Here is a 17,826-nt window from a genome sequence, read left to right as displayed (position 1 = left end):
TTTGCTCTTCTCTCAGGCGTCACTTGCTGATGTCAGGTGCAGCATTTTCCTTCACCAATCAGAACTAAACAATTCAAGGATTCAGGACCAGAGGCTGATGACAGTTGTTGGGCTGTTTACTTATCCCGTCAAAGCGATTCACTGTCAATCCAATTTGGATTAATCTTTTTTTTTATTTCTAATACTTCTTTTTCATTTGCACATTTTCTCAGTAAGAATATAAATCTGTGCTAAATATTATGTGTAAGTAGTGTTGCCAGTGCTTCAGTCAGGGCTGCACGGTGTGTAAAATGTCTACTTTGTGTAAATCAAGTAATTACAACAAGCACAAAAAGGTTAAGTTAAAATGTATGATAGCTGCTATTTGAGCCGCATTAAGTCACAACAGTCTGTGAACGTGAATAATTACAGCCGACACGTATCTGCTGCAGTTTACGAGACTGTTGAGACTCAATGGTTAGCCGATTCTGGCTATTTCAGAGCAAATCTACAAAGAGGAACAGACTGAAAAACACTCTTCACACTGATCTGAGCTCTCGGTTTGTGTTTATTCTACTTCATTCAGGCTGTCCCTGCCGGGGAGCTAACACTAGCTAAGCAGCTGTCTGCAGATATCAGGCTGATGTCTCGTAAACACAAACAGTGCAGATGAATTAGTGAGCAGACTTAAAGTTTCTGTCCCGTCTGTGCTCACAGTGATCATTAAAGTGGATGCCTGTACTTAGCTGAAGCATCTGCTACTGACAGCCCATGTGTAGCTCTATGGAACAGCATGTACTTTTGAAAATATGAATAATGATGACACCCTTGTAAGTGATGCAGCTTTTAATTATTCTTGCTCAACTGTTTAGTGCACGTGAGCCTAAAAAATATAGATGTGTTATGTTTTAGTCATTTTGCATTTGGAAAACAAATCCTTGACCCGCTGTTGTATAACTGGGAAACGTGTTTACAGTTTAGCTGATAATGTGAACTTCACAGAGTTGTTCACTCGTTAATTGCAAAAGAAACATTGGCATTTATCTGATGCAACTGAATCATCAAAGAACAGAATCAAATTAAACTGAATTTTATCAAAAGGAATCAATTATGGATTTAAAAAAAAAAGAGAACTGAATCAAATCAGCAGCAAAATCAAAACAAAGACCTGGAAGATGCAAAAAAAAAGAGAAACTACAGAGTCAGGCGATAATTTAATAGTAGTAGTAATCAATTGATCCATTGTTAATATGAAAGTGTTAATTAAAGCAGTCTTAAAACAGTTTGCATGAAATGTCCTGACCTTCCATTTCTTCTTCTTGCAAACAAATCCCTCTCTCTCTTTATCGCTCACCCTCTCACACATTTTCTGCCACCTCTCTTTCAATCACTTTTCTACGTCTGTTTCTCCTTCCTGTCTCTACCTCCCTCTGTTTCCTTCTCATTCTAATTCTATTTTCCTCCCTTTCTTATCCCCACCATACACTCAAACCCCCAGTGGCCTCTGAATCCCTCTCTCACTCCCTCTCTGTGCACTGACCTGGCCCAGGGCTGATCTGGTTGTCGTAGAGGTGGATGTCATCTCCGCAGGCGATCGGCGAGTCCTGTCCCTCCTCTCGGCCCTCGCTGCCCTCCTCCTGCTCCGCCTCCCGCTGCTCTGGGGACACAACAGCACAGGGTCACCTCCTGGACCTCACTGGCTATCAGACAGGGCAGCAAACTCACTTCATCATCATCTGCAGCCAAAGTAGCTGGCAAGTCCCAAACATTCAACAGGTGCTTACTGCACATTGTTTCAGCAGTCAGCAACAATAAAGCGATACTTACCAAGAAAAAAAAAGAAAAAAACAACAGCTATCATCTGAGGGATGGCACACAGAAGCTCACTTTTCAACTCTGATTTTACGCCAGCATTCCTTTTCACATCATTTCATAAGAAAGGTTGGCTAAAGGACCAGTGTGTAGGATTTAGTGGCATCTAGCAGTGACACTGCAGACTGCAACCAGCTGAATATCCCTCCCCTCAACCCTCCCCTTCCAAGCGTGTAGCAGAACCTCAGGTGACAGGTAACGTAAAAACCTGGAAAGCCCTCTCTGGAGCCGCTGTTTGGTTTATCTGTTCTGTCCTACTGTAGGAGAGGATGAAAACACAACAATTCTCAGATTCAGGTGATTATACACAAATTGGTTGTACAAAAGAAAACAGACCGTATTGTGTATTTTTTTTAAAAAATGGCTTAATGTTTAATCAATCATCAAAATATCTGAGATTCTGTTCAATCTGTGACAGAAACTAATAAAGCTTTAATATTTAGAGAGCTCTAAGTGTGATGGTAAAAGATCCCGGTTCAATTATTTTGGGGTGGACAATGTCTACAAAAGATTTAAGAGTTCGATGATCAATCAAAGGTTGTGTGTTTTTAATGCATAAATAAGCATAAAAACCTAAACAAATGGTCAATTTTCACTTTCATGAATCAGCAGGCAGATGCATGTTTTTAGCAGGTTTTTTTTTTTGTTTTTTTGGTGCGTAGTGGTCAGGATTTTTTTTTTTTTATGGTAGAAAGCATCACAGGACCCAGCCTGGAGCCTGTTTGTATGACTCATCCCATTCTCTCTTCCTGACACAGCAGCCCCTTAAATCCAGTCCTACAGTAACTAGTGGGCTCCCAAATATCATCCATCGAAAGGCTCGATGCGACGAGAACAATCTCTCATACTTGTGCTCTTTATCTGCTGACCTTATCCATGAGGAGGCCCCAATTTCAGTTCATTCAGTTTGCCTTGCATCAGGATCATCCCTCAGCACTTGACATTATTTGAACCTTTCTGTGTTGTCACCTCTCCTGCATCCCTCTGAGCCTCAGACTCACCGGCTGGGCTCTGACTTTCAAATCACCTTGGGAGGGAGCAGCAGCTGCTGAGCAGGAGGAACGGCTTTATTAGACGTCTATTACTTATTTTTATGCTACAATTATCATGTTTTACTTTACTTCGCCACTTAATTTTGAAGTTAAACTCCAAATATGCAATTCACCATTCAGAATTAGGGCTGACCACAAAATAATCCCAATCTGGATTCTTGTCACAAGGTTTTTAAATGGAACCAGTTCGCAGCATTTGAATTCACGACGAGCTGCGCCTCAGTAACATGGCCGCTGAATACAAACATGCAACATGTAGAAGGAACAAGGGCCGAGGGATGAGGATGTCTGATATGAAAACACTGAATGATTGATGCATTTCCTGAAAATGGTGTGCAGCGCTGTGCAGCAGCCTCTGAGATGTTTTTGGAGCTGAGACATACAGGAACACCACAGTGCTACAAACAGCCACACTGGAGCAAACTTCATCATTAAAGATGTTTTCACTTTTGGGCTTTGTGTGCAGAGAATTACTCAAAGACACTCGTCTACCTTCATATGCTGATTTAACAAACCACATTTTTCATCAACAGTTTAATCTGCTGATTATTCTTTTGATTCATGTGTCCATAAGATCTGTCTTCACGTAGCTGTTCTGACCAAGAAACAGTCCAAGATCAAGCGGTTTGTTCAGCCTTTGTCCAAAATGCTTAGATATTCAAGTTACAATTATATAAAACAGAAAAAAGGGCTCGTCTTACGCAGCGTGGACCTTTCCAGATTTGAAATCGATGATAACAGCTAAATTACAGGCCTTCCCGCAGTGTTTTAAAGTGGAAGTGGGCCACCTCGCCTGAACTAAGGACCACCTCCATTAATAAAAAATTATTACACTCTCATAAAGTGACACATTAAGCTTCAAGGAAAACATCTGAGTTACTATTTCATGCAGGAAATTCCTTGTTTAATGAGTGTGGCTAAGACCATTACTTTCACCAAACACTTTTAACCCTGAATTAGTTGCTAAAATCCATAATTACACCTGTAAGGTTGCCTCAAAATGTGACATGAGAAAGCTTTGATGTCCAAGAGGACTCAAGCACAATCCCTCCAATGCATCCCTGTGCCCATTAAACAGGAAAATGAATATCACAAAATTTTGTAATAACTGGTTTTTAATTTTTTTTTTTTAAATTACTATTCTCTTTGTTGTTTTTATGTTCTCCAAGTCAAAATAAAACAGAATGTAATCCTGCAGCTGTGATCAGATTCAGTCACAGTTACTGGCCAAGCATATCAACTGTTAACACGGTAAAAGAAGAAGAGAGTGACACAGAAGGCACAGGTGAACAGGACCACTTCTGCAGTTCAACATGTACAGCAAACATTATTTCTCACGTCACCCTGCTCAAAGCCTTTGGTCGCCAAGTGCATCCGAAGGGCATTCGGCCTCCAGACCTGTGCTCACTAATGAACCTCTCAGATGACAATGGTGGATAATGCTTACTTGCTAACAATAATGTAATTGCATTTATATCCTGATAAAAGGTTGCCTAATAAAGACGGTTATGTTCAGCTGCAGCAGTGGGACTTCTCTGAATCTGCTGAGTGAATTGGTGTGTTGCAGCAGGGGAATAATTGGCTGGGGGAGACAGGGGGATCCAATGCAAGCATATTCTGTCCTGACTGCTTGTGCTGCACATACTAATTGGGTGCCTCTTCTTGGCTTGAAGGTAATGAAACTGCCGTTATCATAACAGCCGGAGAAAAGTTCATTATTTATATCCAAATGCAGTGGAGTGTGAGAGCTGGGAGAGTTCTCTGTGTCTGTGCTGCAGCTCTAATCTTTAACTCACATCTTTCACTATGGATATACTGTACAACGCACATTACTGGCAGCATTCAAAAAAAAAAAAAAAAATCCCTCTACCTCTTTCCCCATCATGATGAGAGGATCACATTTTTTTTTTTTTTTTTGACACGGTGCCTCCATCGCATGGATTCCTTATTATCGGCTGCTTTGTTTTGCATTGTGAAAAACAGAAGTGAAAATGAAGTGCACGGTGCATTCAAATGTCCTGGTGGTGACTAGGACTCACCCATTTCTTGAAAGAAGTATCCATTCTTGGACATCCCAGAGGGAGGCGCCTCTGCAGGAGAGAGCAAAAAAGAGAAAGACAGTAATCAGTGAGGTGAATCCGGGCAACAGTAACAGGCCCTGAAGGAAGCCATTTTTATTTTGAAATGAGATGCCCATTATTCGTTATTATTTTCTCAGAGTAATTGTTGGTAAGAGAGATGTTTATAAATACAGATGCAGGCCTTTGTTAGTCGTTTAGTGATGGTGTTTAGGTGGAAACGTCCTGCGCATTTAAATGCAAAGCACCTTGTGTAAAGAATCAGGATTAAATATTATTCATTCGTTCAGTTAATCATGAAAGTATCTGCCCCCCAATGGACATTAGGAGACACAACAATGACGACTAATGACACACTGAATGCAGCTGCACTGCTAATGTGTAAGACACTTTGTGTCTTTGTTAAAGGTTAAGTCTGGTGATATTCTATATTTTTCTCCTTGTCAATAAATTCCATCAAAAGACCAAAACCAACAACAAATTCATCCTACAACCACGTGAGTATCCACACCCTGGTATAGTTTATTCCTCTGCACCACAGAGCTCCATTATTGTCCAAAAACTATTACAGACACATCAGTGAGTTGCACATTTGCACCGGGATACACAATCCAGCTGCCGTAAATACTCACTGTCCCACCGAAACTGTATTAATCCGCAGCTGAAAATAGTCCAAGACAAATGCACTATTAACTCCTACTTGAGAAACATTTTCTAAAAACTACAGTGTCCAGCTCTTTAAAGAAGTAATGCGTCCTCTACGTTTCTATGCTTGTGACCGAGAGCCACAGGTTCAGAGCAGGGCGAGGGAGCCACTGTCACATGGTTTTTCTCTTGTGATTGTATCAGTTGACAGTATTAACAGAAAAAAAGAAAGAGAGAATACTAGAAGCCTTATCCTTGAACGTATTGACTTGTCATATTGTTGTTGTGGGTCTTGTAAACGAGTACAACAGGCATCAATAAAGTAACTATAGATAGCCTTAAAAGCCCAGCAGCAACATTCCTCATTAAAATTCCACAGATGCCTCAGAAATATGTTTTGGGCTGTGGTTGTGACGTCAGCTGTATGTAATGATGGTGATAAACCATGTTCTGTGAACATGTACATTTTACTTCCCTCTGATCCAGAGCCAATATGCAAGTGCTTCACATAAAATGTTGCTGTTACCGTCACAGAGACAAACGAGCTCTGTAGGCTGAAACCAGTGTGCTGTCAGAGGGCAGGAACAAAGGCAGGTCACAGCTCTGGTGCCCGATGCGACGGGTATCATCAAAGTGCAATGTGATGCAGATGAAACATAAATATTAGTGGGAGTAGTGCAGTGTTTAATTATTATTTTCATTATAGAGTAACATGTAAATTATTTTCTAGATGAACTGATTCATGGTGGAGTCCACAAAATGTCAGGAAATACTGAAAACGCTTGTGAAAATTCGACGTCTTCAAACTGCTTATTTGTCCAGATGCACAGTGTATGTAGTGAAGCCTCTGAAGGGGGTTAATAAAAGTGTATTGAGTGTATTCTACTATAACTGGAGCATGAATTCAAAAACATGTTCTGTGAGGTCACACTGACCTTGACCTTTGACCACCAAAATGTAATCAGTTCATCAACTGTGCGAAATTTGAAGAAATTCTCATTCTCACGAAAATGGCAGGGACGGACAGAGAGGACAAACCCGACCACACGATGTGTCCGGCCACAGCTGTTACTGATGCAGAGATATAAAAACGCCTGATTTAAACATTTATATAATGAGAGGCAGTGACACCCTCAAGTGCAAATAACCTCAAAACGAGAGAGACCACACTTTTCTCCGTCTGATTATCTTCACAGAGACACGTTAATAATAACAGTCAACACAGCAAAAATGATCTGTTAACAGTGGACAGGCTGTTTAGACTGTGTCATACACGTTTGGTAAGTGAAACTTTCTCTCCTAAAAGGCCGACTGCTGTCAAAGATACTCGGAAACAAACGGGGCAACCCTGTAGTTCAACCAAAGGGCAGAAGGAAGAATTCCCTTCAGGCGATAGAAAGTGTTATCAGGAAAATGTAAGGGCTTCATTCCTAACATGTTTATTAGGTAGAAGGAATGTTAACAGGCAATTATTATATGCAATGCACACTCTTTTCATCAGCAAAGGTCTTGACTTTGCTAATACATTCAGTGATAATCCACAGTGAGTTTTGCTTCCAGGCAAGCAATCGCTTTGCAATGGTAGGCTGCAGCGTTTTTAAAATGGTGGATATCTCATTTTGGAATTAAACGTAATCTGGTGAAGAGCTCCACTACAAATGCACAGAGAGAGAATTCAGAGTACAACATTTCAGAGTGTTTGTCACGCGGCCCTGTGGATGCGTGCAGCATTCGGATGGCACAGAAAGACGACGCAGATATGGAGTGGGGACACTTTGAAGGTTATTGAGACATTGTGGGCTTATGCTGAAGGAAAGGGGGGGTGCCACGCTACCAGACTTCAGAGAGGCTTTTCTTGAGCATTAAGCCAATATGTTTACATATTCATCCTACAACCAAAGATCAGCAACATGTCTTGCGGGTATTTCCCTGACTTGACTGCTAAAATCACAGCCATCCCAGACAAAGGGACACAGGCTGGGGAACACACACACACACAAACACACACACCTGTCCGAGCACATACACAACCACTTTCTGTTAAATGTCAGACACAAAATCCATAAAAAAAAAAAAGAACAAAAAAAATTGTGTCTTTGTTTAACATGTCTCTGTTCAGCACCTGTAAAAGCTCACTAAAGGACATTTTAAATCTTATTTGTTTAATGTGCACATAAACCAAACTGTGAAAACAAGCTGTGGTTGTAATGGGGTTCTGTGCCTGACCATTTCCTGGCTGGGGGCACTGATCTTGCATTCACCTCTATCATCAGCCAAGAAATAGCCAGGCACGTAAACCTCCCTCGAAACAACAACTTGTTGTTTTGTAAGGACTGAACTCATGAAATATAAAGTGTTGGTGAGTTAGTGGGCTGGCAGTTTCCCTCCGTTTCCAGTCTTAGAGCTCAGATAAGCTAAGTATCTTCTGGCTCCAGCTTCATACTGAGCTCACAGACATGAGAGTGGTATTGATCTCATCGTTTAACTCTCGGCACAGAAGCGAGAATATGCGCCCCAAAATGTTGAACTGTTCCTTTAAATGAAATACATGGAAACTTAAATGAATTGTAATAGCTTACCCGATGCATTGAAATGGTACTGTGTTAAGTTTCATTGTTGTCACAGCACAGCAGAAGAGAAAAGTAGGAGAGGAAAAATACTTCTTTTCTCTTTTTCAAAACCCAATCGAGCTGAAATGGAATAAATTGATTTATTAGCCCAACGTAGCGACCTTCAAGACCGTCAGTGTGACTGGCTACTAATGGAGAGAGTTTTAAATGTCAAAGACCTTTACTGTGTGAGAGTCTCACACAGTAAAAGGCTGCACATTCTTAATTTTAGCCGGTAATTCTTTACTCGATGCTTGGTGATACTTCACATCTGTCACACTTTAAGACAAAAACATCTACATTAAGATCCATTTCCATAAAAATGGCTGGTTTACAGTGCGAATATTTATCAAAACCAAGGAAAAAATGCTTCCGGGTGAGCTGATGGTGTGTTTTCTTATCACGAGGAATACGAACAGTGAAAACAGGACATTTCAAGTTGTAGATCTTTATGATTCATGACAAGAATCGGCAGAACAAAGTTCGTGAAACACAACTGCTCAGTATTTTTCTCTCCACCTGCCGTCCTCAAATATCAAAATAAAAAAAAAAAACAAATCTGCTCCCTGATCCAAGCTGACGCGTTAACACAAACATGTGGGAACATTTCTCCGACATCCTCTGTTGCCTCTGTGTTGCTGGGTGTGTCTCATTGTCATGTCAGTCACATAAACATACATTTTCCCTTCACCTTCCTACACAGCACACACAGGTCGATCGCAGTTACGCAGTCTGCTTACCTGCAGCTGCTGCATCAGAACCAATCCTTCACAGCAGAAACACTCAGCTGGACTACGAGCATAATGGATACACACAGATAGATGGATTCTTGCCTTTCAGACCCATGTTTAATTTACCTCACCTACAAAAATCTGAGAGCTTAGTCATTTTTATGTGTGCAGCTGAATAAACTAAATAAACAGAGTCACGCTCACAGCTCAGCAGCCTGAGGCACAGCCAGAGTTCTTGCATCGTAGCGTGTTGTCGTCCAACACAAGTCTATGATAAAGGTTGTATATATGATTATATTTCTGTTATTATTATTGTTGTTATTATGATTATTAAGCTCCTTCCAGACATGCATGCCTTTACACAGATGTGATGGGAATTTTACATGTCAACCTCATGTCTAAATAAATACTCGAGTCACTATCTGTGACATATTTACGTACTGCTTCTGTCACGTTAACGTAAAGGCTGCAGCAGCGCAAGGTTAAATACACCCAGAGATTAAATGCACGTTGTGTTCTGCCTTGTTAAGACCGCTGTAATAGATGTATCACTCTGCCATCCTCTCTTATGCATAAGTTTAATAAACCACAACATACTGAGTGAGTCAATTTTACAGTAGCTTGTTAAGGGGATTCTTCTAATGTCAGATCAGTCTATAAAATATTTTTTCTCCGTACAGTGTGGGGTGAGTTTTAGACAAAACACGAGACGTAACCACAATAATAATTAGGGCTGCAACTAAGGATTATTTTCATTATGGTAGGTGGCATCTTCACCTTCCTTCTTCAGTCCAACACCAAAAAATATTTAGTTTAGCTGGAGTCAGAGAATGTGGCATTTTTGTTAACAAACGATTAACAAAGCAGGTGCCACTGAACTGCCTGTCGATCAGCTTATCGATTAATCAGCTCATCACTTCAGCTTTTTATATTTCACCCAAACCATCCGTGTGGATGAAATTATGAATATCCAGCAAAACACTTCACATGCAGAGTGTGATCAAAGTCTCAACTCAGCATCTTGTCATTCAGTTCTCGTGCACAGTCAGAGAGCATGTGCATATATTTAAGGGCGAACATCCCTCATGATCAGTGATGTGTCCAGATGTGTTGAGGCGCTGCTGCTCCAACCAAAAAGAGAAACCCCCGTTTTTTTTAGCCCCGGTGGTCACAGACAGCAGAGGCTCTCTGAGGCATTCAAACTTCGAGGAAACATTTTTGAAACCAAAACTCTGAAAACCACAATACTCACACTTCAAACTCTGAACTCAGATGGTTACGAGTTGATATTTTATACATCATGTAAAGTAAAAATTTAATTTGAGTCATTGGAAATTTAATACGCTCCACTGCTTCATCCAAAACCAAGTATTTGATTGTACTCATGTCTCATAGCTCACAATTTCAGTTTATTTCTATAGAGCTTTAACAAGTTTGTCCCAGAGACACAGCTGAAGTCTCTTAGCCCCAACAATAGCACAGCTAGAACAACAAGGCCTATTCATGTGAATATTAGCTAGCGAGCTAAAACTGGTTCATGTGATAGCATCATATGAGGCAGTATTGTGTGATGTGATGCAAACATTACAAGCTGCACATTATCGTCAACAATAGCAAGTTTGGCAGTAAGTTTGGCATCGGGCATCACTTTATTATTTTTTTAATTTTATTTTTTACGGCTGTGGACAGCGTCTCTGTCCCACAGAAGCATATCTATCAAAAAGTAATTAAAGTTTGGATGATATGGTGATTTAATTTTAATTTGGTCTAACTTTAGTAATTATAGACTACTTGTATTTATGCAGCCACAACAGTATAAATAAAATAATAATTATCATTTGTCTTTTCCTCCAGAGGGACTCCTCAGCCAAAGAGGGCAAATGGGTTGTTGCTTGCGCAATCTAAGCTCGGCCTCGTGCATAACCTCGTTCATGATATTCATGATATTCATTAATTAATTATTTAAAATATGTTTTAAAATCAGTCACTGATGCAGACCGTGAGAGAACAGAAAACTCTCCTCTTCCTCAACAGCATTACTTTTTAATTCACGGCTGTTCAGCAGTGACGTTGCTCTCTCCTGTGCATCAAATGCCAAATATCTTTGCTCTGTGCATAAATGTTGTCACATCTGAATAAAACTGTAAGGAACATTTAAAAGTTACCTGAGTCTGAATGATGGAAAAGGCAATGTTTTACAATCTATGTCTGAAAAAGACTTTATGTTCTTGCTGCAAACTAAACTGAATCAATTTGTACAAAAATTCAACAGAAAATCAAAATAACATGTAATTGAAACATGGGCAAAGGTTTACTTATAGAATATCAATAAACTATGCTCGAAAATATTTTCTAGTACAAACAGAGATGTTTGAAAACCATCGAGAAAAGCCAAATCTTTTTATTTCAATATCCTGGAGGGGCTCTTCTATTGGACTGCTCATTTATTTATGTGGCACATCACGCCAGCTTCCTGCGAACGCTGTGCTCCTCTGAACCTCATCTTACTCTGAGTGCTGTGATCAGGACGGGCATCATGGCGAACGGTTTGGCACTGACAGATGCAGAATAGAGATTTAGCAGGATTGGAGGAGAATGCACATTATCCATGTTACTGGCTTTGCCAGATCAAGGAAAATACAGCAGGAGCATTTCTCTGCTGTGAAACACCGAGCTTCAGTTTACGACCAAATAACGAGCTTTGTGCTAAATTTAAGGACCTGAATGAGTAACACTAACTCGAGTGAAAGGACGAATGGCAGAAAACAAAACTTTGTTTTTATTTTGTGGAAGTGAGTCACCCACTAACATCCTTTTAGTATTTTTGTAGCCAAGAAATTCTACATTAGAGAGAGTTTTTTCATCCTCAGTTAGGACACATAGCAGTGCAGAAGGTAAATGAGCTGTGCTTGAGACCACATTGTTTGTATTGGTTATGAGTTAATACATTCTGCCTGTGCCTGCTATAATGGGCTACACACATGCAGATAATTGTCAGACAGAGCTGATTAAGGGCTTTTACATACTTCATGCTCTGATGGTCTTTTAGAGACAGGTTCATTAGCAGTCATGGAGGCTATTCTGTTGTCAAATCAGAAGCAGATTCACTTAAGCTGTGTGAATTGAGACATACTGACAACCACAAGAGTCAATGAAAAGTATAAGACACAAGGACACCTGACCCTGTTCTATGCTAAGGGACTGGGACATATTGCTCTTTCTTGCTCTGTCAGTGGATGTAGTGCTTTGTGCAGTTCTTGGTAACTCATATGAAACTACGGCAAATAATCTAATGTGTGATATGTGGATGGAAGTGAGAAAAAAAACACACTTTCATCTTAGAGACAGAGGTTAAATATGAAAAGAGGCTCCACTCAGCCTTAAAATTATTTATATATACTGTAAATATAGCACCTAATTTTAACTTCAGAGCCTGTTCACTTGTTTCAATAATGTCACATGCAATAATATAATGAAAATACAAGCAAAAATACCTGGTTGCTTTGCATTAAAGAAAAGGAAAGTGAATTTTTGGAAAAATTTCCTAGTCTAATCTAACGTTTTAAAGGCCAAATGAAGAAAACTAAATAAATTAGTCATATAAATATAAATGTTTCAGTGCACGCAGCATGTTGGCTTTTAGTTGTGTGTTTGTGTGTGTGCCTGGTGCTGTTCCTTATTTTGTTGCACTTAGATGAAGCCACCATTGCGCAGGAGCGCCATTCACTGACACAACCATAATGTTTTCAGTTTTGAGAAAGAGCAGGATCTGTGCTGCACAGCCACAGTTGCATCACAGCAGAGAAATGCGCAGATATGTTAGCTGACACGAGGAATGTATTGTGCTTCAGCGTTGTCCCTTCTGCAAATAAACACTGTCCTCCACTCTGCTCTCTTCTATTTTTACTTTCACTCTGTTTACCAAACAGTTTTTTGAATGTTGCCAGTTGTAAAAAAAAAAAAAAGAAAAAGAAAAAGATGAGTATGCAGCAAAAGCATGCATATCTCATTCTAAACAAATAAAGTGGTATCTATAAAAACTTTAAGCATGGTGAGAATATATGTGAAGTACTTCTGTTTTGATGGGCAAAATAAAGTAATTCTTGACTGACTGACTGGCCAAGCATAATGTTCCTGTGTAATGATGCTGGAGAACCTTAGAGATGCGACATCATTTTTGAAATTGAGCTGTTTAGTTTGTGATTTTTCAGACTGAAGCAGGCGTGGAGAAGGCAGAACCACTGATATGCAAACAGCTGGTTAAAGGCAGGTCTAGATTTACTGCATATATATTTATATATCAGACAAAGAGTACGGATGCATATTTCTGTCTTTGAGCACACAAGCAGAGCACCAGTCGAAGTTTTCTTTAACAAACCCTTTTGTAAATTTAAGCATCAAAGCTGCTGCAACTGAAACGCATAAATGCACAGGACTTTTAAAAAGCTTCTGAGCTTATGAATCCTGCACAACCTCATACTTGCTCACTTTATAATGGAATAAATACAAACAGTGGTTAAAGAGACGTCTCTGGCTAGAGAGACTCTTCAAAGAAGAGAGGCACAGGAACGGCTCATGCAAAAAAAAAAAAGATGTATGATAACTTTCTGCAGAAAAGAGGAAGCTGTCTACTTGCAAGCAGGAAGTCAGAAATGGTTAGAATAGTATCGCACATATGTCTCATCACTTTCCCTGATCTTCTGAGTGAGCGCGTGGGTGTTTGTGTATGCGAGTCTCTTACTTTGAGTCGGCCCTTTCATCATTGCCCGACACATACATGCGGGAAATATCTGTCAGTCAGTCGAGTTTACATGTCACAAACCCACAAGCAAGGCAACATCTGCTATGTTCATCGCTTGATATAGTGTCAGTACATGCCACATGACAAACTCTTTTTTTTTTCCTGATAAACCCAAACCTTCGCCTGATACAAGCGATCTGCAAGAAAAGATGGCAGATAGCTGCTTGTTGCTGTTGCAGCGATTGCGGTTTTTACATCAGTTCGAGGACTAGTGACACAGCAAGCAGCAGCTGTTTGACAAAGACAGACAGAGGGGTTTCAGCTGAGAAGATGTTACTTGAGATGTTCCTATGATTTCCCTCTTTGAAAACACAAATACCCATGTGGGCCACGAATCAAACACCAGCCGACCCTTCGTTTTGCTTTGAATCCTCTTTTTGATCCCTGTGTTCTCAAAAGAGGAAAAAAAAATGTGAAGGGAACATGACTTCCCACAGTCCTTAAGAAGAAAAAAAAACATCTGTATGAAGTACACCCAGGGATAGTGTTAGTGATTTGGACGCCCTAGGCAAAAACCGAGATGAAGCCCTGTAGGTGTATGCACACGCCCACATTTAATACGACTTACCGCCTCTCTTACTAAGTCACAGTGCTATTACAGCTAAACAGTGGAGGAAACCCAGCCTTTCTCTACCTGGTATGACACTTTCATATAGAGAACAAAACTGTTTACAGGCAGCTTGTTTCGGTAACCAGGGCCAAGTGAGAAGAACTGTAAATGCTCTTCACTCAGTTAGAGAAGAAAATCAGGCAAGAAATCCATTTCCTGAAAATGAGTTTAAGTGAAAACAAAAACTCAGCTTTTTACAGTTTTGGTGAGCACAGGCATAAGCACAGTCCTGGTGCAGTGTGGCACAATCTGAAAGAGTCTAAAGCAGGATGGATATATTTTTAGTAAGAGGAGTACAATATCAGTGGGTGAAGTCAGGATAGAGCTTAAATAATGGCCATCACCTCTAATCCCCTTTAAAAGCAGGAGGCGATTTAGCATTTTAGGGAGTAGCAAGAAACAAATACACATCACCAAAAACTAATACGGAACAATCCTAAAAGCTTTACAAGCTGAATTTACATATTGGAAACAGACATTAAGTCTCTAGTTTTTATATAACAAAGATATCTGTGCACTCTGGCAACAATTTCTATTATAACTTTTTGTTGCTTATGTTAAAATGATTAAAAATGTGTTTAGCTCAGTCCTATGTGGGCACATTTGCATGTGCTCGACAAGGCAGTTGTTGCAAATGCTGTGAGAAAAGAAACAAACTGCCAGAGACTGAGACCTTATTTACACAACAGGAAATGGTGTAAATTGGTTTAGAGGATATTTGATTGTGTTATTGTCAACAACATAGTGGTCGTCTCTTAATACTTTCCAACAGTACTGAGAAATCCTATTCGCCTAACTGGGAAAAAGTTAAAATGCACAAATGATTAGAAATTTCCATATCTCTTCTGTTAGATGAAGATAAATCATTACAGGGATCCATTTCTAAAGGCAGGTCCTCACACTGTGTGACCTTCACTTCATCTGTGTGTTGCTTAAAGACGGCAGATGTAATACACCTGAACACACCCGCTGCTGTTTGATGGCTGCAGGTATTTAATCAGCTGAAATTCTACAAGCAGTTGTGGAGGATTTTATTGGTAAGAATCACTCATTACTCTAACCCAGCGCAGACTCTGCCTTAATTACATCAAAAAAAGTGTTTTGATGTGTATTTAAATACTCCAAGACAACAGGAAGTCAACTTATACGACCCTTGGTGTGTATATAAACCAGCCAGGTTGAAACTGATCCAACCCTCCTCTCCATGCAGGCTGATGTATTGCAGGGCAGTGCACTGCAGGTACATGCAAAACAGATGCCAGAAGCCCCAGGAGGGACAAACCATGGAATTTACGGGAGAGGTGAGGCTGAGAGTCTGAAGTGAAGAGGGCAAGAGATTAAAAGGTGCCCCTGCTGCGTTTGTAGGGGAATCTACGAGGGCTGGGCCAGCACCAAGGAGGAGGCCGGGCCTTTGGTTGGCTAATTGTGCCCACAGGCTCTCTTGGCACCCGTCCTCTATAGAGCTGTGGTCGTTGAGAGATCCCAGGCGGAGAGGGAATTCCTCCCGACGCTCTGCTCTGCTTTGCTTTGGACCGGTCTGTTTGCTCCATGTTTTAAAACAGCAGGTCCACATTTGGCCTTTATTTGTCTTCTTTTTATTCCCAAGAAATTTTAAAGGACTTCAGTCAGCATGCTAATTACACACACATTGTAAATAGCAATTTACTGTATGTGTTTACGTGGTATTTCCCAACAGGCGTGGGGGCATACTGGAGCCTTAAGTTAGGTAAGAGGGCACACCTACGCATTTTGTTTTCTCAGGACTGAAACAGACTGAAGACATTTACTTTGATGTACTTCTGTATTTCATTAACTCAGGTTCACAGCAAATTGAACCTGTTACTAGTCACGTTAACTTACATGTGTATTAGACAGAGGTTCTGGCAACTTGGAAAGGAGGAGAAGTCAAAACAAAATGGATGGCATTCTCTGAAATATCGTCTATACATGATGGACATTGTCTCTGCAGCCGAACTACAGCAGCAAAGTAGAGCTGAAACATTTGTGTCTCCTTGTCTTAAATTACGGCAAACTGCTGATTAGTCAGATAAGTATCAAGTAATTATCAGTTGCAGCCCCACAGGAAAGTTCACAGTCGTTCAACAATGATGGAGAACAGCAGTTACCAGGTATCATGCCTCTACCATAACTACACATGTGACAGGTGGGGCTGCAACTGCCGTGCTCCTCCTGACATCTCTGTCATCACCCCATCCCTAAACGTGCTCCTAGACACCCAAACCGCAGCCGCATTTACTTGCGATCTTATCCTTTCCATCACCGGCTGAAGGCAAATCCACATCGCCCTGGCCCGGGAAAGTTTCTGAAACCACCAGGACGAGCTAGCGGGTGAACGGGCTACTCCGCTAAATATTGCTGCAGATAAGGAGCCTAAAATGGATGGACTGATTGCTGAGGAGGAGAAGCCACCCAGTATCTGTGCCATGCTGCACAAAACCCACTGAGATGTTGACGACAACCACATCAGTGAGTAGTTTTAAACCATATCTGGTTTGGATGATGAAGAAACATGACTTGGCTTGATGCTTAGACTCATCATAACCACACAAGGTCAGTTTCAACACAGCTCCATCAGGACAAGCCTTTGGTCTCTCATCAGATTTACACGCCCACACTTTTTTTTGTCTGTCACACTCCAACAGAAGCCGTCCTACAGTTTCCATAATTTTCCTACACACTCTCTGATGTAAATTCACACTGAATCTGGAAATACAATTTCCACAAACTGAGACACAGCCCTCCCATTTCAATTTCAGAGGCCAGCGGTCAATCAACTCTCACCTTTCCAGTGGCGACACATTTACCGTCCATGTGAGCCTGAATCAATATTTCAAACAGGAGTAATCAATACTAAAATTTCAGTCTGCAAAAGGTATTTATAGGACACAGCCAAATATATTCAGAGGGGCTCACAGTGACAAAATAATCCATAATACAGGACTAATTCGATTATCAATTAATTGAATTTTCAGGAGATATTTTTCTTTGAAAAATTCTACTAAACTAAACAAGCTTGCACTGTGCTATCCTCCCGCCAGGCATCCGAGGTAAACACCACATTATTGATGGATGCTTTTATCCAAAGAACCTTGAAGTACAATGGGTCACGTCAGCAGAAAAAAAAAAATCTACTTCTGTTCCTCAGTTTCCTTGAAAACGATTGGCAGAAATCCTTTTTCAAACTCAAGGGTCTGCAGCAAGCTCTCCCTCCATGTTTTCAGTGAGGGCAGCTTACAGTGTTAACAAGGAAATGTAGAGACATTTAAAGCCACATTGTGATAAGTGACAGGCAAATAAAAAAATATAAATAAAAAAAATAAATAATAAAAAGAAGTCTCCTTCTTTGCAGATTGTTTTATCCATTACTTTTTTTTTTGCTCCAATGTTGAAACTGTTTACTCTGTGGCAGTTGTTCTGTATTAAATCCA

The 17,826-nt window shown here is 40.4% G+C and overlaps 1 protein-coding gene across 4 annotated transcripts in view; it reads right to left on the bottom strand.

Annotated features, from left to right (window-relative positions):
• Positions 1-17,826, bottom strand: part of slc4a11 (solute carrier family 4 member 11) — an 87,034-nt gene that overhangs the window by 42,876 nt on the left and 26,332 nt on the right. For 2 of the 4 annotated variants that reach the window (XM_041060991.1, XM_041060992.1), the window contains exons 2-3: positions 4,943-4,993; positions 1,520-1,636 (exon numbers count right to left, since the gene is read on the bottom strand). In XM_041060991.1, the coding sequence (XP_040916925.1) occupies positions 1,520-1,636; positions 4,943-4,993 (168 nt within the window). The remainder of the gene's footprint in view (positions 1-1,519; positions 1,637-4,942; positions 4,994-17,826) is intronic. The other 2 variants (XM_041060994.1, XM_041060993.1) reach the window with 1 other exon arrangement.

The sequence above is a fragment of the Toxotes jaculatrix genome, chromosome 17 (genome assembly GCF_017976425.1).
Source record: "Toxotes jaculatrix isolate fToxJac2 chromosome 17, fToxJac2.pri, whole genome shotgun sequence".
Classification (NCBI taxonomy): Eukaryota; Metazoa; Chordata; class Actinopteri; family Toxotidae; genus Toxotes; species Toxotes jaculatrix.
This window is presented reverse-complemented; position numbering and strand designations above follow the sequence as displayed.